Source organism: Alosa alosa, chromosome 13, assembly GCF_017589495.1.
Source record: "Alosa alosa isolate M-15738 ecotype Scorff River chromosome 13, AALO_Geno_1.1, whole genome shotgun sequence".
NCBI classification, from domain to species: Eukaryota; Metazoa; Chordata; class Actinopteri; order Clupeiformes; family Clupeidae; genus Alosa; species Alosa alosa.
Window position 1 is genome coordinate 34,292,626 of NC_063201.1, and position 25,524 is coordinate 34,318,149.

The window sequence follows — 25,524 nt, forward strand, 5'->3', positions numbered from 1 at the left end:
GGTAGAGGGTGACTCCCGCGGGTTATGGTATTCCTGCGGGAGCCCTGCGGTACGGGAGTCAATTTCACTGTTGGTAACGTGATAGGGACGGGACAGGCAGAAATCAACGGGAGTGGACGGGAGGGGAACGGAGCCGGAGATTAAATTAAAACATGCGGTGAGTGCACCCAAAGATTGCAAGGCATTTCTAGAAAAGAGAACCACTTACAACTCACAATACGTTTGTTGATTGGCTACTGCTAGCCGCAGAGTAGCCTATCAGAGCAATACAAAGCAGCTGCCCTGTTCACCAAGCCAATCAATCAGCGTCAGCGACTACACCGAACTGAAGGTGTTTTCTATTGCCATATCAACGTGAGCTAATCGCTAACGTTATCTGAGATGCTAGTTTTTGTAACGGCAGGAATAAACACACATGGTAACAAAATCAATCTAAACATGTGTAGCTTTACTTAACACATTAACACTATGATACAGTGTAATTGTCAAGTTGTATGGCTCACTGTGTTCATAGTCGATCTTAATAACCCTCATCACCTCGACTAGCCTATGTGGTGGTTGTTATGTGAAACTAGCTAATAAATGGCAATGCAGCTTTACTGTATTGAAGTTCGCAAGATTGGAAAGAGGAAATAACGTTTACATGTCCATTTAAATTATAGCCTTTCTAATGCACTTTTGTGCGTTTTAAATCCAAAATAAGACGGAATGTGAGGAGACTGCTATTAACTTTAAAGAGGCTGATCTACAATTGAAACTATCTGTAGCGTATGACGCAAATAAACCTCATGTCTGCTTTAGCTTATTGTTGACAGCAGGGTTTTTTACGATTTAAAATTATACCTTCTAGATTTTAATGGGCCATGTTGAAGAGCTGATAAATATAAACTGATTCATGTCCCTTGCATTTTGCAACTGTGAGGTCCATGGTAGGCGTCCGGCAGAAATATTGTTTCATTTTACGACTAATATCCACGTTCTGGCGGTTTTCTAAATGTGCACAGAAGGAGTTCCTAAGCTATATAAGGTATAAGCTAGGCCTATTACACAACATAAATTGTCACTATGCTGGCGACCCAAATAAAATCTCCTACGACCAACCCTTTGGGAACCAATGCTTTAGACAACAGGGAACGAAACAGGAGTGGGACGGGATTCGGGAGCCTTTCTCTCGGGATTTTGCAGGACAGGGTTTTTTGGGGGGGGCAGTCACGTGATCGGGATATGACGGGAGTATTTGTGTGGGCTCGGGATGGGACGGGAGTGAAAATTGATTCCCGTGTCACCCTCTAAGTGGCGGTTGCTGGGTTGTTGCTAGGGTAACTGAGAAGGTTGCTATGGTGTTGCTAGGGTAGCTATGGTGGTTGTTATGCTGAATAAAGTGGTTGCTATGCGGGTTTCTAGGGTAGTCACAGTGGTTGACAATATCAAAGTGGTTGCTAGATTGTTGCTAGGGTAATTAAGATGGTTGCTATGGTGGTTGCTAGGTTGACATTATGGTAGTGGTTGCTAGGTTATTGCTAGGGTAACTGACAAGGTCGGTATCGGCTATTTTTTCCATTGAGATTAAAAGGTAGGTCAATGATGTTTTCAGACTAATGCTATACTTTCTACAAACTTCATTACCAAGTCGAGGTGACAACTCGCATTAAATTATGTCAGTTTTTTAATGTCAACTGTTTTTTTTTTAGGCATGCTGAATAATGCTGCTGTGTTGCTGCTGCCTACATTGTTGAAAGAAACTCCCAAACTTTTGTACTGTATCAATGAGGTAAAGAGCTTTTTCATATCTTCAACAATTAGTTAGTTGACTGTTCAATAGCATGTATGCAGTGAAAAAGTAATGATATGAAGGAAATTAATGGATTTTGTAATGTACCATGTTTATATATATATATATTTTTTTTTATGTTTTATATTTTTATTTTAGTTCTTTAAAAATCAAAATAAAATCAATGCTAGTACTAATACATAAAATATATAATATGTGTGTGTGGCACTTACAATGACCAGAATAAATCCTTATGAATAAAGGTAGTGAAAATGCCCCAAAAACAGCTTAGGGTTCTAAGGGTTAATGAATCCTGAAGTGCCCCCTTGGAGACGCTCAAAATCTGCTCTGCAGTGTTGTGTAGGTAACTGCTGAGCACAGATCCTGCCCAAATCTCAGCTCCATTTCATAAAGTATTGTCAATTGTATGCCCCTGCATTGCCTGAATATGTGCATTGATTTACATCGATTTTTTTTACTGCTTAGTAGAAGAGGGTCTTTAAGGAAGGGACAATGTTCAAACAGTCCTGTGGTGGTTGCAGTGTTGTATAGAGGAGTCTGTGCATGAAGAGTTCTTTCCATCCTCCACTTTATATTATCAAAATTTGGCCTGTTTTTTTCCAGCTCTGCACTGATGGCCTTCATGTGTTCACAGATGATTTGAACGTCTTCCCCTTTCACTGACTCTGTAGTGAGCTGAGGAAAATGGACAAGGGGAGAGGAATAGATAAACAGAAAATAAAGTTAATCTACGTATTAATTAAAGTACAGCATGAAGGTTGAAAGACTACAAAAAGGAGCATTGCATGCACCAGCCTACTGTACAAATCACAATTCATTTATCTTACTTGCTGTCTCCTTTTTGGACTTGTATGTTAAGTATAAGTATAGTATTAAGTATATATACTTTTTTGATCCCGTGAGGGAAATTTGGTCTCTGCATTTAACCTAATCAATGTAGAAGTTGTCAATGCAACTTCAAAACAAAGGCAGAGCAACTTGTTGAACTACAAGTGTGAATAACAATACTTTTACAAACCCAGAGAGGCTTCCATCCATAAGAAATTGATGCCGGGTTATTAGTGTTCCCAGGACATCACTGTACATTTAATGGTTTGGATACCTACATTTGGGAAGAAATGTTGGGTAGTTTAGCCCATATGTCATGTGATGTGCACTTGACAATATAAGGTTAAAGATAAACAACTCACAGATATTATCTTAACACCAGACTTACCAGGCATACCGGGTCATGTCATCAAAAAGAAGGCTGATCAGTCCAGATGTGTGACTTGTCCTTCTTATAAAACGCTGGGTCTTTTTTTAATAGGGCTTCCCTGACCTCTGTGCTGAATGATGGTAGTGTATAATTTGTTGGCCAGGCAGTTGTTGTTGTGTTGATAGGGGTTGTTTGGGTTGGTGGTAGGGATACTAGGAGATTATTACCATATTTTCCGGACTATAAGTCGCACTTTTTTTCATAGTTTGGCTGGTCCTGCGACTTATAGTCAGGTGCGACTTATATATGAAAAAAATTATATAATTGAACATGTTTTTAAATGTTATTTTATATTAACTGACATGAACCCTACATGAAACATTACCGTCTACAGCCTCGAGAGAGCGCTCTCAAATGCACAAGTCCTGTGCACTTTCAGTCAGATTAGTGCTTGTGCTATGCCTGAAACACGTGCATACTTAAATCCTCAAATGGCCGGGATTCTATTTATAGCTGGGCCTCAGATTCGGACAAATAAAAGCCAGTATAATTTTGTTTCAATTTAACTGATAAAAAAGCTCTTCTTAATAATTTATATTGTTGGTTGGTTTAATATTGTTGCCAATGAAAAGTCATCATCCTACACCATGAGTCTCCAACGTTGCTCTCAAGCTACCAGTCGCATGCAGCCCCTTTCTGAGCTAGAGGCTGAAGCAATAACCTACATTTAAACACAGTTGTTGCTACCAGGCACCAGCCTACGAATTTTATAAAAAAAGTAAATCATGCATAATTTAAAAAATAACTAAATGTAGGCTATCTTAGACCTCTTTGGCTATACGGAATACGGTTTCCCTTGCAGCACAGCACACGTTCCATGAATGAATGAAAGCGGATGCCTTATCTCGCAATAAGCGGATGGAAATCCCGACACTCTTTCATACATTAAACTTAATAGTGAACCATTAAATACCCCACAGATTTCAGTGGTCACCCGATATTTAGCAATATAATCAAACAGTCCAAACGTAAATCAAATCTCAAATTGAACATCATCTGCTTTTGATAGCCTACCGGTATGCCGCTCTAAACGAAAAGTAGGCCTATGTCTCACAATAAAACGCAAGAAATAAAGGCCTATAGCTGATCGCTGTTTTGCTACTAATTATCTTTCACGTAATGAATATGCACAGAAAGTGAAAGTAGGCCTACTATGCGCTCCGTGTCTGTAGCTGTCTGTTCACGTCCGAAATCGATTATAACGTTCCTCAAATGGAGAACACATCCATGTTCTCTCGCGTTATAGGCTGTCATGCTTCCTGACGGTTCCTGATCGCTAAACGTTTGTCGATAGCGTTTGATGCAGAAGCACCTATAATCTGACTTCAGCGGTGACAAATCCTGCTGAGAGAGAGAGAGCAACGATAGACAGCCCCAAAGTGGTCCCGCGCGCGTGTGTGTGTCTCTGCATGGGGTTCAATTGAAGTTAGAGTTGGTCCGTCCAGTCAATAGTCCCGCATTCAGGCCGCTCCATTATTAGATTAATGTCAGACAGCGCTGTAAAATCTGTGGGAATTTCTCGCATTATGATGGCTAGAGTTGCGGGACTTTCATTAGTATGCGTAATACTTAGTAATAATTTATGCGCAATACCCGCAATCCCGCCTGAAATTTAGGCCCTGGATAAATGCGCATCTTTTTTTCGTGTTAAATGCGCATCTAAATTTTAATTTACCACATCAGCATTTTTGTTCAGTGAATCTTTTGTAAATTGCTTTACAATAGCTGCGTCGCCCTTGTCAGCAGCCTTCGCTTGCCTCTTGCCACTATTCTCTCCTTCGTCTTCAACATTCCCTGTAGAATTCTCAATATTTTTGGCCTCAATGTGTCCAGTTACATAGTCTGTCTGTTCTTAGTCTTAGATTTTGTGAAATAAATTTCTAAATATCACCTGCTTGCTACAGCTTCGGGTCTGCCACGTCCTTTTAAACCGTGATCTTTTTCTCTCTCAAGCATTTAATCTGCTGCCGGCTTGTCTCTCCACATCGTCCAAAATGCTTGATTGCATCGCATTCTCCACATTTTTAAATACATTTTCATGTACCACATCAGCATTTCTGTTCAGTGAATCTTTTGTAAATTGCTTTACAATTACCGTCGGGCCTAGGCCTATGGACTGGCTTGCTTCAGTTACGTCTAAAACTGCATCTTTTTCTCTCTCATGAGCATTTAATCTGCTGCCAGCTTGTGACTCCACATCTCCAAAATGCTTGATTGCATTGTATTCTCCACATTTTAGATATATACCACATGGCATTTTCTTTCAGTGAATCTTTTACTTTGCAATTACCTTCCTGCCCTCCTCTTGGCTGCCTTCACTCCTTAGTCTTCATTGACATGAATCTTTTTGGCCTCAATAATCCAGTTACATAGTCTCTGTTTTTGGTTTTGGATTTTGTTAAATACATTTCTAAATAAATGCGACTTATAGTCCGGTGCGACTTATATATGTTTTTTTCTTGTTCATGATGCATTTTTTGACTGATGCGACTTATACTCAGGAGCACTTATAGTCCGGAAAATACGTATTTCTAAGAAAACAAACAGACAGACAGACAGAAGATTAAACACAGACCAACTGAAAACATTTAAATATGACATGTTCATGAAAAAGCTCCAAATAACCTAGACATAATCAAAACTTTAGGATGCTTACATTTTTTTTTAAAGCAAAACATGGGAACACCTTTCTACTAATGGAGTGATAAAACAAATTATTCCAAGAACTGTTGTACCATGGTATTAGCAAAATGACAAAGTTCATTGATTGATTTGATTTGATTTCAATATAGTACATACTTAGCTGGCGGAAGTTTTTTTTATTTTCATTTTTCTAATTCAGAAAGAAATTTCACTTGTTGCTTCATGCGGGTAAAGAGGTGTGCCACCATCGTCTCAGTCAAACCAAGCAGTGTCTCCATCAGTTTCTTCATCTAAATACAAAAACATTGACAAAATGCAAAGTATAACACAAGAACTGTGTTAGTAACCGTGAACTTTATGACACTGCAAAATCCACATCTAAAAAAGCGTTCCATTACAAAAAAAGATGGAAATATTTACCAAGGAAGGTTTGTTCAGCCTCTTTTAAATTATGCTGTTCCAGCCAAAAGCAGACCTGATGGGAAGACCAAGTCTCAACCATGTTTCCTGAAAAATAAAAAAGCAAATTTTAGTACACGTTTAACTAGCCTATTTTCATAAAACTAACTCAAATGGTCATAGTCCAATCTGCGTGTGGACTCTTTACGATGGTCAGTAGATGCCAGTAGCTAGGCTATCGCCTTACAGACGGATGTAAACAGACTCATAGCCAAACAGCTGTCAAATAGCTATCATACATGATACAAGGAGACTCAACTGGTATCTGTACCATCTGTACACAGTCTGTTAGACACATTGAAGCTAAAGCCTCCTTAATGTTCCTGCTACCATGATTAATGTTGTTACCGACTAGCAAATGATTAACGTTAGGGACCACTTTGCACTAGCTACTCAATACCGTTAACTACTTATTAAGAGGCAACAGGCTGAACAACTTGTGTTGGCAATGATACAAATCAATAACATTTATTTGATGGCTGTTTTCCCTTCAAAAGTATAAGTATAAATACTCTTTTGATCCCGTGGGAAATTTGGTCTCTGCATTTATCCCAATCCGTGAATTAGTGAAACACACTCAGCACACAGTGAACACACAGTGAGGTGAAGCATGAGCTGCCTGCACAACCCGGCGCAGTGAGCTGCCTGCACAACAGCGGCGCTCGGGGAGCAGTGAGGGGTTAGGTGCCTTGCTCAAGGGCACTTCAGCCGTGCCTACTGGTTGGGGTTCGAACCGGCAACCTTACAAGTCTGAAGCGCTAACCAGTAGGCCACGGCTGCCAAAATAACTACATAGCCAGAAAATTAACTAACGTTAGTTGCCAAATCTGTCGATGTTGGCTGACGTTAGTAGCTTCTAGAAAGCTAAGGAAGCTACAGCTAGTGTTAGTAAAGTTAACGTTAGCGGTATTAATTATCTGCTATCATTGAATAGATTAACACCAGTGGATAAAAGCTAGAAACCATATAATCGATAGTTGATTGTATTGTTAGCCTGACAAGGAAGTAGAAAACTTATCTTAATGCTGGAGCTGGAGTAGGGTGACTGTTTAGGAGAGTTTTAGTACCTTCCTAGTCACATTAATGTTATTCAACGAACTTGTAGTTGCAGCTAACGTTAGTTGTAACGTTACTTGTTGCTGACTTTAACAGCTGGTCGGCAGTCAACAGTCAGTTTACGCCCATCGACGCCCCTTGTTCATTTATTTATTTTATTTAAAGGGCACTTGTAGCCTGGGTGTTCCCATGCTGCCTTGCGCGCGATTTGATTCACGCTGCTAAGGCAGCCTGGAGACCATGGAGCAAATTTTCGCCTGAGATAGGGAACCAATCACAGAACAGGGGGGAAAGCAAGACGATGATGAGCTATGCACAGACGAATTGGATAGACATCCGTGGCACCCAATAAACGGATCTGGGCATTTTTTTCAAATACGAGAAAATGAACGTTTGGTTCCCAGACCACGTCTCATTGAGAAGTGGTGGCGCTAGCCAGGCTAGGGCACTTGTAGACAACACAGGCAATGATTATATTAATGAATGACAGGAAAATAAAGTTTTGTGTCACTTACTAAATCCAGTGCAGAATGAGCGTCTTCAGAATGGTTCCATAAATGGTCGTTGAAGTTCAAATAACCCTCGCGAGTATGAAGTAGCACCCTTTTTAGACAAAAGGTTCTATCTCCTTGGCTAAGAACCCCCATGATTCTATATAGCACCCCCAAGAACCTTTTTTTCTTAGAGAGTAATGGATACCTACAAGAATTGTTTCGAATAAGACAAAAAAAAGATGTAGGCAACAAATAAGTATAGTATATATACTTTTTTGATCCCGTGAGGGAAATTTGGTCTCTGCATTTAACCCAATCGGTGAATTAGTGAAACACAAACAGCACACAGTGAACACACAGTGAGGTGAAGCACACACTAATCCCGGCGCAGTGAGCTGCCTGCATCAACGGCGGCGCTCGGGGAGCAGTGAGGGGTTAGGTGCCTTGCTCAAGGGCACTTCAGCTGCGGCCCACTGGTCGGGGCTCGAACCGGCAACCCTCCGGTTACAAGTCCAGAGTGCTAAACCAGTGGGCCACGGCTGCCCAAATGAAATGTTAGGCATCCGTGCGCAGGGGGTTTGGACAGCGGGTTAAGTGAAATGTTCTCATGCTCTGTTCCCAGAGCATGCTTCTCTGATCTACAGGCTTAGGGCCTCCTCAACGAGGAGATTGCTCACGGAATTTGCGGCACAATTGAAAAAAAACAAAACATTTTCCTGATTAGAAAATTCAATGTAGCCTATGTGCGCGTCTGCGCAAAACTGAACCTGGAGATGACGTGTGTAGAAGCAACAAGCAATTCAAGTTATTCAAAACAACGAACAAAGCGTATCCTTGCTGTCCATTAAAACAGCATAGAGTCTCGTCTAGTCTAATCAAAAAATGGAAATAATAGGTCTTTAAATTGGCACGCAAAATTAGACTGTTGTAGGCCTATAGCAGTAAATATCGTAGCAAATAGCCTTGTGATGAAACAGCTTTTAAAACATTTATTACAGCTTTTAAAACATTTGTCCATATGAATGTGGGGTAGTGTCAAGCAGTGAAGTGATGGTGTTTTTAGCAGTCAAAATGTAATTTTCATGAGCTTGAAAGTAAAACAAACATAAACAAAACAGCCAGATGCCTCTTCATAAAATAACAAAGACACCTTCAAAAACAATAAGTTCTATCGTGAGACTGCATGTCGTTTGGAGCAGCGTATCGGTAGGCTAGCCTATATTAACAGAAGATTTTACGTTTGCTTTGGGATATAGGCCTACCAGTAATTCACTTTTGGATTGTTTGATTATGTGCTAACTGTTGGGACTGTCGCACGAGACGTAGTGTAAGCCTATCAGCCATCGAAATGAAAGCTCATCAGGGGGTAATATTGTGGAAACAAACGTTGGGTAGGCTAAATTTATGGTCCATACTGTAGCATACTGGTGCGTTTAAACTCAAAGCGGCAAAAGCCGACATTCCTAACCCTGCTCACAAGTGCTGCCTGGTGGTTGTTTGGGTCATTGCAGCTTCACTGGGGAAATATAAATAAAAGACGTGTGATTCACGCGAGAATCACGCGTGAAGCCGGACAATTACTGTAGGCCCATCACTTGAGTGGATCATTAAAACACACATCATTAATTCCTGTAGACATCCCTTTGACCCTCTACAATTTGCCTACAGATTTGGGAGGGGGACGGACAAAGCCATTGTAGTGCTTTTAAATTATCTGTATACACACCTGGAGAGTTGTAAAACACATGCTCGCTTTTTATTTGCAGACTTCATCAGCATTCAATACAATTCACCCTCAAATTTTAGCAAACAGACTTAGAGATAACTTCCAGCTAAACTCAACACTAATTAAATGGATCTTGGACTTCCTGAGTGTGCGGCCACAAAGAGTAAGGGTGAGGAACACATTATCTGGGGTCCGCTTCACTTCAATTGGGACACCACAAGGTAGTGTCTTGTCACCACTGCTATATACAGTATATTGTACACTGATTGTTGTCGCAGTAGTTACCCTGGGCGTCATATAATTAAATTTGCAGATGATACTGCTGTGATTAGTTTACTGGAGCGAGATGAAACTAACATGGTCCAGTGTTGCAGGAATTTGCTGACTGGTGTGAAGCCTCCCAGTTGCATTTGAATACGTCGAAGACCAAAGAGCTGGTCTTTGATTTTAGCTGAGGGACTCCCTCACCCACTCCAACTCTGATAAGAGGAGAGGAGATAAAGATGGTTACAGAGTACAAATATCTCGGTCTTTGTGTGGAGGGGTATGACAGGAGGAATATATGTGAAGTACTGTGCAGTAGTTTTAGTTTTATTTATTTATGACATTAGGCCTTTTAGGGAAATGCAATATACTCATTTTACTGTATTCTATTTATTGATGTGTGTATGTTATGTGTTAGATAAACTAGTGCAGTGCCCGTTCAAGGTACAAGGTACAAGGTACAACGAAGTTTATTGTCACATGCATATAGTTACTGGAAGTAAGAAATGCAGTGAAATTATGTCTGGTGTCAGCCTATTTGTGCATTTATGGGGGGGTAAAAAGTGCAGTAGAAGAGGGGTTTAGTAGATTAAGTGGCAAGGGCTGCATGCCTGTAGGTAGGCCTGCTTTAATAATAGGATGATAGGGAAAAACATAATTCCAAGTAAGTAGTCAATAATGAATACAGATAATATAATAATATAATAAATGAGTGAGCATGGCTGCATGTGACATTTTTTACAAATCAAAATTACATAATCCTAATAGCTGTTTTGAGTCAAGGCTATATGCTTAGCCTATTGAATAACTTAATGATAGAGAAAACAAACCATTTTGTGGAATGATGCATCATCATAAGAAATTTGCAACGGTGTGACTCTTTGGTGGCCTATAAGTGACATCACACTCTGTCTGCCACTCGTTGCTTGTCGCTGCTTATGCTTTGCATGTGTGGCATTCTGAGATGTTCTTTAATTCGGGACCATTATCGCTTGTTTCAATTTAGGACCTTGCAGTTGGAATTGTCGTTTGCTTATTGAAAGTCTAAAGACAGTCCAAAGTAGCCTGGGCTATTCAAAGTGTCCATTTATTGCACATAATTTTTTGCATCATTTTGAAGAGCCTCACTGATAGCTTACAGTACAGTGCTGTGTGGAAGGGGGAGTGGCTAGCGGCGAACGCCAATGTGTGCTTCTTTTACCGATATATTTAACGATATCTTTTGCATTTCTTATTCAAACAACGTCAAATTTGGCACTGCACTTACTCATGCCCGTAGCAAGGCACCTGCCAAGTTTGAAAAACGGTCAGCGAGATATGCGTGCCACAGACATCCGGACAGGCAGACACACAGACGCTTCTTGCTTTATAGATAGATAGTGCTGTAGATGTCTGGTTCAATGTTTGTGTTGTGGATTATGTGTCAACATGCCTGTATTGTACAACAAATTGCCTCTCATGGACATTGACGTTTTCTAAGTCTAAGTACATACAGTAGTGTCACTGACCCCCTCCCTTTCTCTCTCTCTATTTATCTCTATCTCACTTACACGATGCATTTCCCATAAATCAGCATTTACAAAGCCTATTTCCTGGCCGAGGCTAAATGTCCATCATCATCTCTCTCTAACTCTCATTCACACAATGCTTCCTTTTGTCTTTGCATTATCTCCATAATGCTGTTGTCCACCAGTTTTGTATCAGCACTGCACAGCACTAGGCTGCTTGATTAGTGTTTTTCTATCATCCCATTTCCCCGAAATTATGAATTCTATTTCTTTGTAATGTTATTCTGTTCTCTCATGAAAGACATTTAAAATATAATGTAATATTGATTCCTATGATATGCAATTTTGCACAAGTACACATACTTTTGGATTTCACATTCTCTTGTTTGAAATGTAATAGTTTTTGAGTTTTGTGCAAATACATAGCATTGTTGAAATTGTGTTTAGTGTGTGTTTTGGGGAGGAACAGGAAAATGGCATGCTCTATAACTGTAAATACACCTGTTGTAATTTACAGAAACCGAACGGTAGGCTACTGTAATTTCGATTATAACAATAGCACTATAAATATACAGTATCATGCTGACATTTTACGGGAAAAGACGGATAATACACTGTAATTCCACAAAGCCATACTGTAATTTTACAGCTGACTATTGGGATATAGCACACAGTGTTATGTGTAGCCTATAGTCTGATATTCTGAAAATAGGCTAATACTTGAAACTTGTTCTACTTAGCCTACAAACAGGCTTCAACAGGCTTACACTTTATTGACTGCCCATAGCCGAGGTTATACTGTAAATAGCCTACACACATTGACCAAGAGTTCAAAAGTCAGTTCTATCCAGAGTCTAGCCTACATAGCAGACCTACAGCTGTTGAAACAACACTTTTCAAAGTATCGCCGCACTCGAACATCAGCTTAGAGCGATGGGACAGCCTAACGACCATGCATCCACATGCCAAAGCATTAGAATAATGTTTTATCTTGTTACACCAAATGAATCTTCCTTCTCCCATGAAGACGAAGTGCCCCAGTACATTCAACAGGTGAGTTTAACATGACCAAGTATTAGGCTGACATAAATGCGGATAACTACCTCCTTAGGCAGGGCGGGCAGAAGGCAATCCTGCTCCTTGGGCAAAAAAGGAATATGTCGCCCCCATGTTCATAGACTGCAGGCTTGTGCACAATTCAGACTCCTAAATTCCAATTAAATTCTTGAATTTGAATTGAATTTGAATGAAGGTCAAAAACAGGATGTAGAATTACAATTCGAATTTGAATTAAAGGAAGTAGAATTGAAATTCAATGAAATTCGAAGAAATTCATATACATAATTTAAGGGTAGTGTTTTACAATGAACCCTCACAGTATACATGTATGTCAGATATGAAAGCATTAAACACACAACTTGTAACTTAAACAGTAACAAATTATATTTCTACACATAATAGTTTTACTTACTTAAAATGTTATAGTAAGTAGAATTCAGGTTTTGTCTTTTGTTGAGATTACTTGCGTAAAATGAGTGTTACTTCATTTTGAGGTAGAAAAGTAAACAGTCAAGTAAACTATACTTGAATTGCTGAAGTTTGTGCAACACTGTAAAATTAGTTTATAATCTTAGTTAACCTGTTAAGAAAAGCATGCAAACTGATTGTCTATGCAATTCCCATTCCAGATTTGTCTGTAATGTCAAGTTGTGCAAACGAATGCTCACTTAGTGTAGTGCACTTACAGTACAGTACACAGAATTGCTATTTCAACTAACTTGGTCATTACAATTACAAGTAAAGTATACTGTATGTTTATTTAACACAAAAGGTATATTGAAGTTGTGCTAACTAATGTCAAAGCTCAGCTAACTGATATGATAAAAATGCATTTCCAGAATACCACAGACCCGGCCTACATATTGTTTAAGGGATCACATATTAATCTTTCCTGAAATTCAATCTTAAGTTACAATAACAAAGTGACAGTGACACTAAAGGCTATATATATATATATATATATATATATATATATATATATATATATATATATATATATTGTGTAATTGATACGTGATTTATATTGATACATCACCCCATCAATGACTATCCAAAACAGACCAAACCTGTGAGTAGAACTAGTGCTGACAGTTATAGACAGACACAGATCTGTAGCTGGAAACCATACATACAGGTACCCTGTCTCTGCTAAGTTACTGAGGCTAAATGTGAGCTTGATTAGGATTTTTATGGGTGCTCTCCTTGCAAACTTATGTTGCTATTAGACACGGTGGTGTTAGTGGCTGTCCATTACATGCACTCTCCTCTCTGGTCAGGATAATAATATCAACCCCAATGCCTTTACAACATCATAGATACACTGAAATGCCAAAATCAGGCCTTTGAATGAAGTGGTAAAACAAAGTCCTGACTCACTGTGGACATCAAAGATTGGGGGGTTCCCTGAACCGCTGGACAAACCCAGGTGTGTGCCACATATTGGTGGTACATAGTGAGGTCTCCCCTTCATTGTGCAGTACTTTCAGAGTGTAGTAATATACAAAATACAAAATACCAATGTAACTTGTTGCTGAAGTTCTACCCACAGCATTAGAGTGTTTTGGATAGTCATCCACATAAATTACACACCAACAGTATATATATTTGTATATTTGTCACTGTCACTTGTAATTTAAGATTGAATTTCAGTAAGGATTAATATGTGATATCTTTACAAATATGTGGGCCAGGGCAGTGGCATTCTGGAAGTGCAGAATGTAACATCAGTTAGCACACCTTGTGTTTACACAATATACTTTACTTGTAATGACCAAGTTAGGTTAAATAGGAATTCTCCTTAGTGTAAGTGTACTACACAAAGTAAGCATTTGTTTGCACAACTTGGAATTCCTATCCCAGATTAGTCTGTAATTTCAAGGCAATCGGTTTGCATGTTTTACAGGTTAACTAAGGTTAACTAACTAACTAACTTCACAGTGTAGCAAAACTTAAGCAATTCAAGTATAGTTTACTCGATTTAAATGATCATGTTCACTTAAATTACTCCTTTTAGCCAAGTCAAAGCAAAATCAACATAATCAACAAAAGACAAAAACTGAGTTATACTAACTAAACATTTTAAGTAAGAATAGCTATTCCATTTTACAATCCAAAGTAACTTTCCCAAAACTGAAAGCATGTGAGATTCAACACATTCTTCCTGTTGTTTGACTGTGGAATTGCATTGAATTGCCATGAATTTAATTCCACTTCCTGTCATTCCAATTCAAATTCAACTTCCTGTGGGGCTGAGCCAATTCAATTCAAATTCCAATTAGTGAATTGAATGGAGATCCATTCTAAAATTCGGAATTTTGCACAAGCCTGATAGACTGTGAGCCACTTTCAATTGTGTGCTACCTTTGCAGAAGCCCCAATGTCTGGGGGAGTTGAATGTTGCAACCGTCCAGTGCTACTGGACAGCATAGAAAAATAATACAATTTTGCGGTACAATTGCAACCGGGCCTCATGGAAAAAACGATAGCCTTCAATTAGGCTTTTTTTTAACAAACATATTATTGCAGGTTATTATACAGAAATCAGACTACCTATTGAATATGATGCTGTCTGTTAGGTGTACATTTAAACGTGACATTAGGAACAGGGGCGTTATTAGGGGGTAGACAGGGGGGACCACCCCCAACTTCCAAAACGGTGGTGTTTGTCCCCCCCAACATTGGCATCTAAAAGATATAGTCCAGCAGCATCTTGCACAAAATAAAGTCCCGTGAGAATTTTGGTATGAAAGCAAGCCACCATGCTAGATGCCTCAAGGGAACACTGATGGTTCATAAAAAGCATGGTGGCACTCTGGGAAATGGTGTGGTCATATAGTTTTGACTATGCAACTACGTCCTAGCAACCATCTCAACCAACAACCCCTAACAACCATCACATCACTATAATTACCCTAGCAACACCCTAGCAACTACCTTAAGTACCCTAGCAACAACCTAGCAACTACTTCCTTAATGACACCCTAGCAACCAACATGATTACCCTAGCAACCACTTTTTATAGCATACTAACCACTGTAATTACCCTAGCAACAGCCTAGCAACCATCTCAAGTACCCTAGCAACCAACCTAGCAACCACTTTTTATAGCATACTATCTACTATAATTAGCCTAGCAACCACCTTAGCAACTACCATGCCAAAATTTAAATAAATAAATAAATACATATTTGGATGTTTTTTGCTTATGTTTGTTTATGTAGTTGGTTGAAATTAAATGACACTAGTTTAATCATATTGCTTAGGTTGTGCTAAAAAAAGTCAGTATTGCACTTTCTTGAGACCTCTATAAAGTCATTAAAACATACTAATGCAAAAACCTGCAAAAAATAGCTGGCGTTCTTAGGGTTAAAGAAATATTTGGTTAACTGCAAGTGAATCCCGTTTGCAGCCGTAGAAGAAACGCAGGACAAATTAAACATTCTGGGTTTCTCCGACTGCAACGATGATAGACAGACATCATTTGGAAAAAATATAGAGCATATTAACCTCCGTTGCTCAGCCAAATGCCTTCCTGTTACGTCCTGTTATCACGGAGTTACAGGCGATAAACGATTTATGATGGTCACAAGTTTACTTCATTAGCGGTTTATTTATAAGCGGATTATTAAAGAGTGTTTTTCATTTAAAGGTTTGACTTTGTGCTTATTCAGTAGAGCATTTAGTGCTCTTCCCAATCCCAGACGTTCACATTGCATGTTTGTTTGTAATGGATGCAACCGTGAGATAGGCTACGCGTTTGACGGCAATGAGTTGTTAACAGACATGAACCAAGACATATAGCCCAGCAGCAATCTAGGGACTGTTCGTTATTTATTGAAGGGGCCACCGGAGGAATTTTGAGTGCTTCAGTCAAAAGTTGCATGACCCTCCCTTGCCTGCTAGAAATTGTTCAATGACCCTCCGACAGAATTGTTAAAAAAGACATGACCCTCCCCTGCCAATTGTCGCTGTCTTCCACCCGCACTGCGTTGCGCCACAGCCACACACTGTGATAACGTTCTTAAATCAATCTTTCCCGTGAGCTTGCATGCTACCAGTCCTTCCTTTTCAAATGTGTTGCGCCTGTTTGCACAATTTCACAAATAATCATATGTGATTAATAATATGACAAATAATCCCATCAATGCATGCCAACTTTTTCCGTGTTTCTCACGTATTTTAACTTCCCCCCGCTGTCTTGTCGTTTTAATGTTTTCCCGTAGAATATCCCATATTTTAATACTCTCATAACAGCCCTGCCATCGGGCCTGTCTCTGTGTCGCCCTGTTGCTACCCCTTGCCCTTCCAACGAAACAGATGTCTTCAAATCATCGTTTTCCTTGCTTGAAGGCGAACTTAGAGTGATGTTAACCTATTTAAGTTTAACGGCGTGATTGTCGTGAGAGCACGATTCATTGGCGCTTGCATGTTCGGCCTTATGTCTACGTGCGCACCTGAGGCTACTCAGCTACTAGAGAAAGAATTTCCCCTGTTTGTATGTTCACTCCAAGTTGGCCTACTATAACTTACCAACTCTGCACTGTAGACCCTAACTGGCTATTTATATTTTTCTGTGAAATAAGCAAATGTATTTGTTCAACTTCATGAAGCAGAATTACGCACTAGGCTACTTGGAACATAACACATTTGACAAAGGACAGATGTATGTTATAGTGACAAAATATTAACTTTCAGTGTTTTACGATGTCTTTGTCATGGGGAAGTTTTTTTTCCCCATGCATTTATTCTAGGCTACTGTCAGTGACTGCCGTGAGAGAAGCGGGTTCTGTGTTTCGTGCATGTCAATGACCGACGCGAGAGAAGCGGGGTCTGTGTTGCGTTGCGTTATTTTATTTTTAATTGGGCATGCCGTGCCGTGTCGTCCACAGCTCAGTTCTGACAAAGCCGAATTTACTCCTTTTGAAACAATGAGTGCACGCGTTTGTATGGTTATATTGCTTGACAGGGGGGATCCCAAGCAGCTTTCAGCCGTAAGGCTACTTTGAGAACATTTCCTAATTCACCCGACACTAATATTCAAAATGTTTAAAACTATTCCGGCATAGCCTATTAACTGACCACCCAATTCACGTTGACTGGGGGGCAGGGGGGGTCATCAGACATTTGTGCCCAGTTAATCTGGCCCTGCCCCCAACAAATCACACCTTCCCACCAGCTGTGACAGCTTAAAAGAAGTCAAGAGGACTCCTAACTCACAGACCTATTCACAAACCGGTTTTGTGGCATTTCGCCTGTTTTGAAATCCTATGCGGCTACAGGAGCTTCCAATCGTGAGGAAGCAATTTTGCATTGTAGGCATAACTAACATGCAATAACGCCACCAACAACAACCAAAACTAGGCTACTCATTGTCAACATGTAAATTAAATGTAACATTATTGTGAATCAAATTAAAATGTTCTCTTTTGCAAACGTAGGCATAGGCATAGTAGCCTACAGATCAATTTAATAATGTTACAAAAATACTACATCAATCCATATGTTTCATTAGGCTACTAGGCTATTTGTTTTGCCTTACTCTTGATTCAGGCTAGGCCTTTTTATTCAGTTATTCATCATCTTCTGTCCTTGTGTAGCGCACGCATTCTCAGACCTGTCACCTGCCACTCATCGTAAGGGAGGTGTTTGGAATCAATTCCGCGTTACAATCATCAGCCAATCAAGGTGGTCACTTCAGTCAAACTCATGCATGAGTAATAACGTCATCCATAGCAACGAAGACTCACTCACTCTTAGACTGTTAGTCAAAGATTCTAGAGCGCTCAGCTCCAGAATCTGTTCAGGAGTTGTCATTTTCCCTTACTAAGAGTAGCCTAGGTCTGAAAGGCTTTGTGAATAACTTAATAAGAGAAACTCCTATAGCTAAAGGGCTGTATTTTGGGTCACCAGCGCATGGCGTAATACTCGTTATTCACCCGCGCAAAGTTGAATTCGGTATTTTGCACGTTTATTTTTTAAGCATTGCGCAAATTGCACGATTACAATGGGAAACATAAATAGAACAAAGATATTACGAAATGCTGTACATCTCATAATGAGTAGTTATTCACCGTCATTTGCAAATTGGTAATGGCGGTTAAAAGTGATTAGGGGAGAGGCGAGAGACACGTATGGAGCACAGCTGAAGACGCACTGTCACGAGATATAAGCAACTCCTCTGCAGGATAAATGTTGTTTTATTCAGTCATTTGAGCAATATTAGGGTAAGTGTTGCTTTTTCCAGCCTATGTTTTCGGTGGTAACCCATTGTCAGTCAGTGAAAGTAACTGCATATAACTGTCTTGTCGTTGACTGACTCCTTGGTGAAGTTAGTTTCACTTTGCCAATGAGTTCAAATAGACGAGTGCAAATGCGTGAAGGCTATGCTAGGTTTTAGTAAAGCATGGTTTAAGAATGACTATTCTATACGGTCTCGCAAGCAGCCTCCTTCAAATGCGCCTTTGAATGCCAAAATACAGATGCATTTATTTGACATATCGCGCGTTGCGCCGTTAAAGGGAATGACAGATGTCATTCTAATTGGTTTAAAACGATGTTACGCCCCAAACACATCCATATGTCTGATTAAAAGACCTAGGAACACCTTGTTACGCCATGCGCTCCACTTTTGATAGCGAAACCCTTCCCAATGTGAACTGGACATCCTACTAAATTTGAATAGACTTTTGACGAGTGACGATGCACTTTAGAATGTCATGATAGGGCCCAAAATCTTTTATTGCTATTTAGGAGTAGCCTACTCCTAGTGGTAAGATAAAAGGCTTTGTGAATATGGCCCCTGGTGTCTAACCCAATGCATAGCCCATTTACACAAAATAATGGTCGAATATTAGGCTACTGATGATCATTATTTAAGAACATGCAGAGCACCAAAAACATCTTGCTCGTAAAAAATCATCATACCGCACATTTTGGCGGGTCTGTTATTTAACCTACTTACTGTAGGCTGCGCAAACCACAGGCCTTTATTTTGGGCAAGCCTGCATTCGAGGCAGGCCTTCTGTTGAAGAATTTTATATAAAGCCTGCGCTAACAGTAATTCTCCTGCCCCCGATACCACAGCTGTGGATAGTGTGGATAGTGTGGAATGCAAGTAAAATAACACAATCCAATGTGTGTCTCAATTGTCCCCTGCTGACCACCTCACACATTTCTCTAGATTTTGCAACGACCTTACATGACACAATGCCATAAAATGCCAGTGTTTAGGACACCAAATAATGTTTGTAATGATACCAGTTAGGCCTACGTTCAACAGTAACATAAGTGTAATGAGCTATTCATTGTCGAAGGTGCATGGTGAGGTGACTTTGGAAAACAAACATTTGCCGATATCATTGGATAGGGAATAGGCCTACTTGTTTATTTTTTACGTAGCCTACAATGGCCAGTTCAGACAAAGCCGAAATTACTAATTTTGAAACATTTGTATGGTTATATTGCTTGACTTAAATCCCAGAGAGTAGGCTAGGCTACTGCACCCCACAGTGATGGGCCTAGCGGTCTTACGCGTTCAGTGTGGGGTATAAACAAGCTGAGAATTTAGCGGTGTCAAGTCTGCCTGTCACAGACGTGGGGAGCTGAAGCTTGGGATACAGTTACTACAGTAACAGTATTTTATTTTACTTCTTATGGAATATATTTTTTTTCACTTTTATAAAGCTTTTGTTTGAATGCTGTTGGAACAAATAGTTGATTATAAAGGCAACTTTCTGTTGCAATATTATGTGTGTTCTGGACTGCAGGTAACTTGTTAAGCCAGTGGTTCTCAAACTTTTTCTTTCATTCCCCACTTTGATCAAAGAGGCATTGACTGATGATAGTGGAGATAACGTGTTATCCCGAGGCCTTTGCAAGTCAGCATCTCCGACGGTAGTCTACCCTATTAAAAATATAAGTTTTCGATGTCCCAAACGGAGAGCCATACTTTATTGTTTTAACGATCTCTATGCTACTCACCAAAATGTAGGCATGGGAACATGGTGAAGTATCCAACTGTCGTGTGTTAAATTATTGTGATTACGAGCCAGTGGTTTTCAAACATTATGCGTGACTCGGACATCTATGCAACAGACTCATATCGCCCCTCGATTCGCAAAATGAGGACATACAGACTGCTCAGATAACAGGTGTACCTCCAGTTATGCACGGTTTTAGTCAAGTCATTTAAATGTGCTGGTGAAACAGTTGTGTACTCTGGGCACAGTTCTGGGCACAGTTCTTCCAGAGCTTCATGTCAAGTAATAAGCGTTGAGTCGAGATGTTTGTGTGAATGAAACAAAGCGTATAGGCCATAGTGTGACATGCGTAAACCAATGGTGTAGAGATGACGCCACAGGGTTTTATTTAGAGAGCCTACGTTTGTATGTAGGCAATTTATATTCACAATACTTAGGCCTACTAAAATAAATAGTATTTTATTTGTATTGGTTGTTTAGAGTAAAAAAAAAATCTGTCGGTCTTAACGCAAGTTTACAACCGGCAAGTCGGTCGGACTAAAAGGGGAAAAAAATAAATATTTGGGTCGGTTCTAAATTGACAGGGTCGGTCGGGTTACGCAAACTAAAAATATTTTTAAGGATGGCCTGGCAGTGTTTTTTTGCGCGTCTGCAGAAGTCAGCCAAATATGAATGTAATTCTGCGGCATAAAGCAGATGTATTTTTTTATTGTACAGAAAAATAACAATGACATGTCAAGCAGTCAATTGACTACATTGCAGTCAAGAAGTAGGGCAAATTAAATTACGAAACCAAAACGTGGGTCATAGTTGCCTAAGCCTCTATTGCGTAGCCTGTTAAAAACGTCGCCAGATAGTATTACATCGGCAACAACATTGTTTTCTGCAGAAGCTTACCCAAGGCTACAGATTAATTCTGAACAGTTATTTCTCTACTGGCTCAATTATCACACCACTGTTTTGATTTTATGTGAGCTGCGTTACCCCCAACACTGACAATAATCTAGACAGCAAATTTCGATTTTCGTTACCACCGTGTAGTCAAGCCTTAAGACATACCCAAGTAGCCTAAATCGAGGTAATGTTTAATTATGCATGATTTATTTTGTTATTGAATTCGTAGGCTGGGATTACTCTCGGCAAGTCTCCTGCTTATTCAGTAGGGGCGGCAGGCAGAGCGATGTACAGTGGCAGAGGGACGCACAGTGGCTGAAAGTGGTACTAAAGCTTCACGCAGCTTCACGCCTCGTAATGCGCGACTGAAGTGGTCATTTGAAAGCGATGCCCACTGTATATCTACTGTATCTATCTATCTAGCTTGATTTAGCTACTTTTTGGGGGTTGAATGATGGACGTCTCACTTCCCCCTAGCAGGAGCGGACTGGCCATCTGGCATACCGGGCATTTTCCCGGTGGGCCGACACACCTTTTGGGCCGATAGAATAGGCTATATAGTCATATTTTGGCCAGCGATCGGCCCAAAGGAAGGACAATCAGCGGCCCATTGGTTACATTTCCATATTGACACTGGACTGAACATCTCACGTCAGGCCCCACCCCTCCCATTTTGGCTTAGAGCCAGGATTCTGTGAGCAAAAGTTAATCGAAGTAGCCTACACAAAATTGCGACGGGTGCCGGTAGTGACAATTGTGCAAAAATAACACCAATGTAAAAGCTTGCAAAATTCAATATTGCAAGTAGGCTAGCATATGTCAGCAGCATGTTGAAGTTCGTTGTACATGATAAGAACTCAGTGGTGGAGCAGGTATGCTATGTATGACATGCCATGCTGACGATGATGATTATGATGACTTATTAATTGCAATTATGTAATGATATGGTAATGATAACATAGTAAGGCCATGCTGTGATTATAATAACAAATAACTTTTTCTAAATTAATGATTTGCAAACCCGGACAGCAAAAGAGTGTCAAATCGACATTAAAGGAGAATTCCGGTGTGATATTGACCTAAAGTGTATTGAAACATGATACCGAGTGTGAACGTATGTCTCATAGCCCATCTCGGCTTGTCCCCTGCACTCCAAAATCTGGCGCTAGTTAGCCGATGCTACCAACAGCTTTTTCAATAGTGGTGCTTCGGCATCGGGCTAGCCATGCAAATAAATAACTGTTTTACACCCATTTACGAGGCTCAATGTATCTCCACACTTCATTGGTAGACTTCCGAGGGCCCTGACATTTAAAACGAGACATTGAGAACTTTGAAAAAGCACTGGTAGTTTACTTACAAGACGATTTATACAGACAGTATCTTCACGGTTCAGCGTTTGCAGCCATCTTGAATTTAGTCACGATAAGTCGAGCAACGAGAAAGAATGAACAGGTATGATAAGGGATCAGATTCCAAAAATAATTCAGTGGAAATGCATGGATTCCAGTTGCTGCTAGTGTGGAGATACATTGAGTAGTGTAATGAAGTGTGGAGATACATTGAGCCTCGTAAATGGGTGTAAAACAGTGATTTATTTGCATGGTTAGCCCGATGCGGGCACCACTACTGAAAAGCTGTTGGTAGCATCGGCTAACTAGCGCCAGATTTTGGAGTGCAGGGGACAAGTCGAGATGGGCTATGAGACATACGTTCACACTCGGTATCATGTTTCAATACACTTTAGGTCAATATCACACCGGAATTCTCCTTTAATTGCTGGTCAGCTTGATCAGTTTCCGTCAGACGCCCAAAATTCAACATCGATGGCATGAGTGGTGGTTGGTCTCATAGTAGAGCGTCGAAAGGTTCTATCTTGGAAGGGTTCTTATGGTAAAGATGGGCTAAAAGACTGTAGACTGACACTGCATGAAAAGTGGGATTTTCGTCCCCGTAAACGCCCAAAAAGTTCCCTAATTTTCGGCAGTTTAAGACAATTTACAGCCTGCGAACGTCGCGTTGTCTGCGAACGTCGTGTATGTTATATATTCATATTCCTATGATATGCTATTATGTATTCATGTCATTATTATCCTATGTAGGCTACTACACTATAAGCACTATTACCATCAAGGACATGAATTAATTTATTGAGGAAAGGAAAATTTGCCATGTTTCATTTGAACATGTATATTCAATGAAAGAGCTTTATTAGCACAGACACACAACTACAAAGCGAAATCTGCCCACTGAACAAATGGGAAGCTCACGAGAAGCCCAAAATCCTACAGCACCGTGAAGTGGCTGTTTGCCGCCTTGGAGCAGTAGGTAGCTGGCTCTATTCTGTCTGAATTCGGTCCGTTTTAGGCTAGGCTAGGCTACTTCGGAGTCTGTCTCGCTTCCAGCATCTGTAAAAACAATCAATAAAGACAATCAGTACTGCGCGATGCACTGTGTAGGCTATGGAAACAAAACATCTAATGCACCTGAAAAATAGTCCCCAAAAACGGATCTGGCCTTCTTTCTTCTCGATCGACTCCGAGCTGAACTCTTCACTGCTTCCGCCTTCAAAGGTCTGGTTGTTTAAGCTACCTGAAGCTCCTGCATAGGCTACTGTCTCGTAATAGGTCTTACAAGCAGCTGGAAAACAATCAAACGAGAGTGGTATGCAGGCTTATTTGGCCGGGGGCACAAAGGCCACACATCAGGGCACCAAGGCCAAAGTTAACTATACAGTATTCTACATAAAAATGATCAAAGCTTTATTTAGCCTATTCACAGCAGTAGACCTGCATCACTATGAAACATGACAAAAACATGAAACATCACATATTACATAGAATATGATCAGAATCATCTGATTTTAATATTTACAGATATCTAAGCTATATTTAACATTTATTTTCTATTTGGCCTGTTATGAAATCATGTAATGAACAATTTAAGCACAGCTCAGATTTAAGAAACTCGAATAGCCTACATGCATGCTTAACATTTTGTAAACATTGGCTACTTTGACAAACTCTTAGTCAGCTGTATAACCTCTGATTTTAATATTTACAGATACTATCTAGGCGAAATTTGTAACATTTGTTTTGTATTTGGCCTGTTATGGAATGTATTGAACAATTTAACAATTATGTATCATGTATTGAACAATTTAAACACATTGTGAAATTTAAAGCCCAAAGTTGGAGACATGCATAGAAATTTGCTGCAAATTAAAAAATGGATTACTTTGGAATGGCTAAACTGTACAGAGGAATGCTTTACACCTTTGAGTTCGGTAACGTCTGCTGTTTATTCTGATATATGGTTTTGTCATGTGTTGGGGGAAGTATTCCACCGAGATGAATGGGTAGGGAGATGGGCGCAGAACTGTATGTTAAATAATATGATTAAATTAAAGTTACTTTTCGCGGAACCGTTTACTACAGCAGTAATGTCTGTGTGATGAGTAGGCTACTTCGTGAGTAGTTCAACAGAGAAGAATGGGTGAATTTGGACGCACTTTCTTTCTTGCCGTGCACTGTCACTTTCTCCACTGCGTAAAAGACTAAATTAATTTGCACTGCGAATGCTAAGATTATTTTGACAGGCCATAGGCTAAATAAGAATGAGTCTTTTAGCTATTAATCGGATGCAAAGCAGAATATTGAAAGAAGGGGGCACCAAGGCCACATTGACCTGTGAACCTCCGATTTTCAAAGGGGCATCATGGCCAATGCAAAGGCCAATAACGGCCATGGCCGTCGTGGCCACCGTGAAATTCCAACCCTGGTGGTATGAATAAAAAATGTAAATCACAGTAAAATTAAACAAGGAAGGAGAAAACAGTAAAAGTTACAGTAACGCTTTAGAATATGTGCTGATTAGGTATTAACAGTGCATAATAAGCAGTTAACAATTCATTACGTTAGTTAACTGTTGTTATCCTTTAATAACATTAACTAACTGTTAACATGCAGCTTGTAAGTGTTAATAAGCAGCCTTTTAAGTAACTTACAAGCATATTTAGCCTATGCACAGCAGTAGACCTGCATCAAGGTATGAAACAGAACATGAAACATGACATATTACATAAAACTGTAAACTGATTTTAATATTTACAGATATCTAGGCTATGGTTAACATTTATTTTCTATTTGGCCTGTTATGAAATCATGTATTGTTGAACAATTTAAGCACAGAACCAGCCTTGCAACTTTGGTCTGGCAGGCTGCCAGCCTCAACGTCAGAGTCTTGTGGTCTTGCAAAGTAACTTGTTTTACGGCACTACACACATACACATCAGGCACCGGCTAGAACAAGGTAGAAATGAAGTTTTCGCAGACATTCGCCAGTGAAAAGAAGCAGAAAGCGAGTAAATCATTGGCGGAGGAACAGGAAAAG

The 25,524-nt window shown here is 39.9% G+C and overlaps 1 protein-coding gene and 1 long non-coding RNA gene across 2 annotated transcripts in view; one reads left to right on the forward strand and one right to left on the reverse strand.

The window, feature by feature from the left end:
• Positions 1 to 2,100: 2,100 nt before the first annotated feature.
• On the reverse strand, positions 2,101 to 3,212 carry LOC125305496. The gene is made up of 3 exons (XR_007195425.1): positions 3,009 to 3,212; positions 2,811 to 2,894; positions 2,101 to 2,467 (listed from the first exon to the last, which is right to left on the reverse strand). It is a non-coding gene; the product is annotated as an uncharacterized LOC125305496 (long non-coding RNA).
• Positions 3,213 to 12,096: 8,884 nt separating this feature from the next.
• agmo (alkylglycerol monooxygenase) overlaps positions 12,097 to 25,524 on the forward strand; it is a 262,745-nt gene continuing 249,317 nt past the window's right edge. Inside the window, exon 1 of the mRNA XM_048260252.1 lies at positions 12,097 to 12,253. Within this exon, the coding sequence (XP_048116209.1) occupies positions 12,134 to 12,253 (120 nt within the window). The 5' untranslated portion in view covers positions 12,097 to 12,133. The remainder of the gene's footprint in view (positions 12,254 to 25,524) is intronic.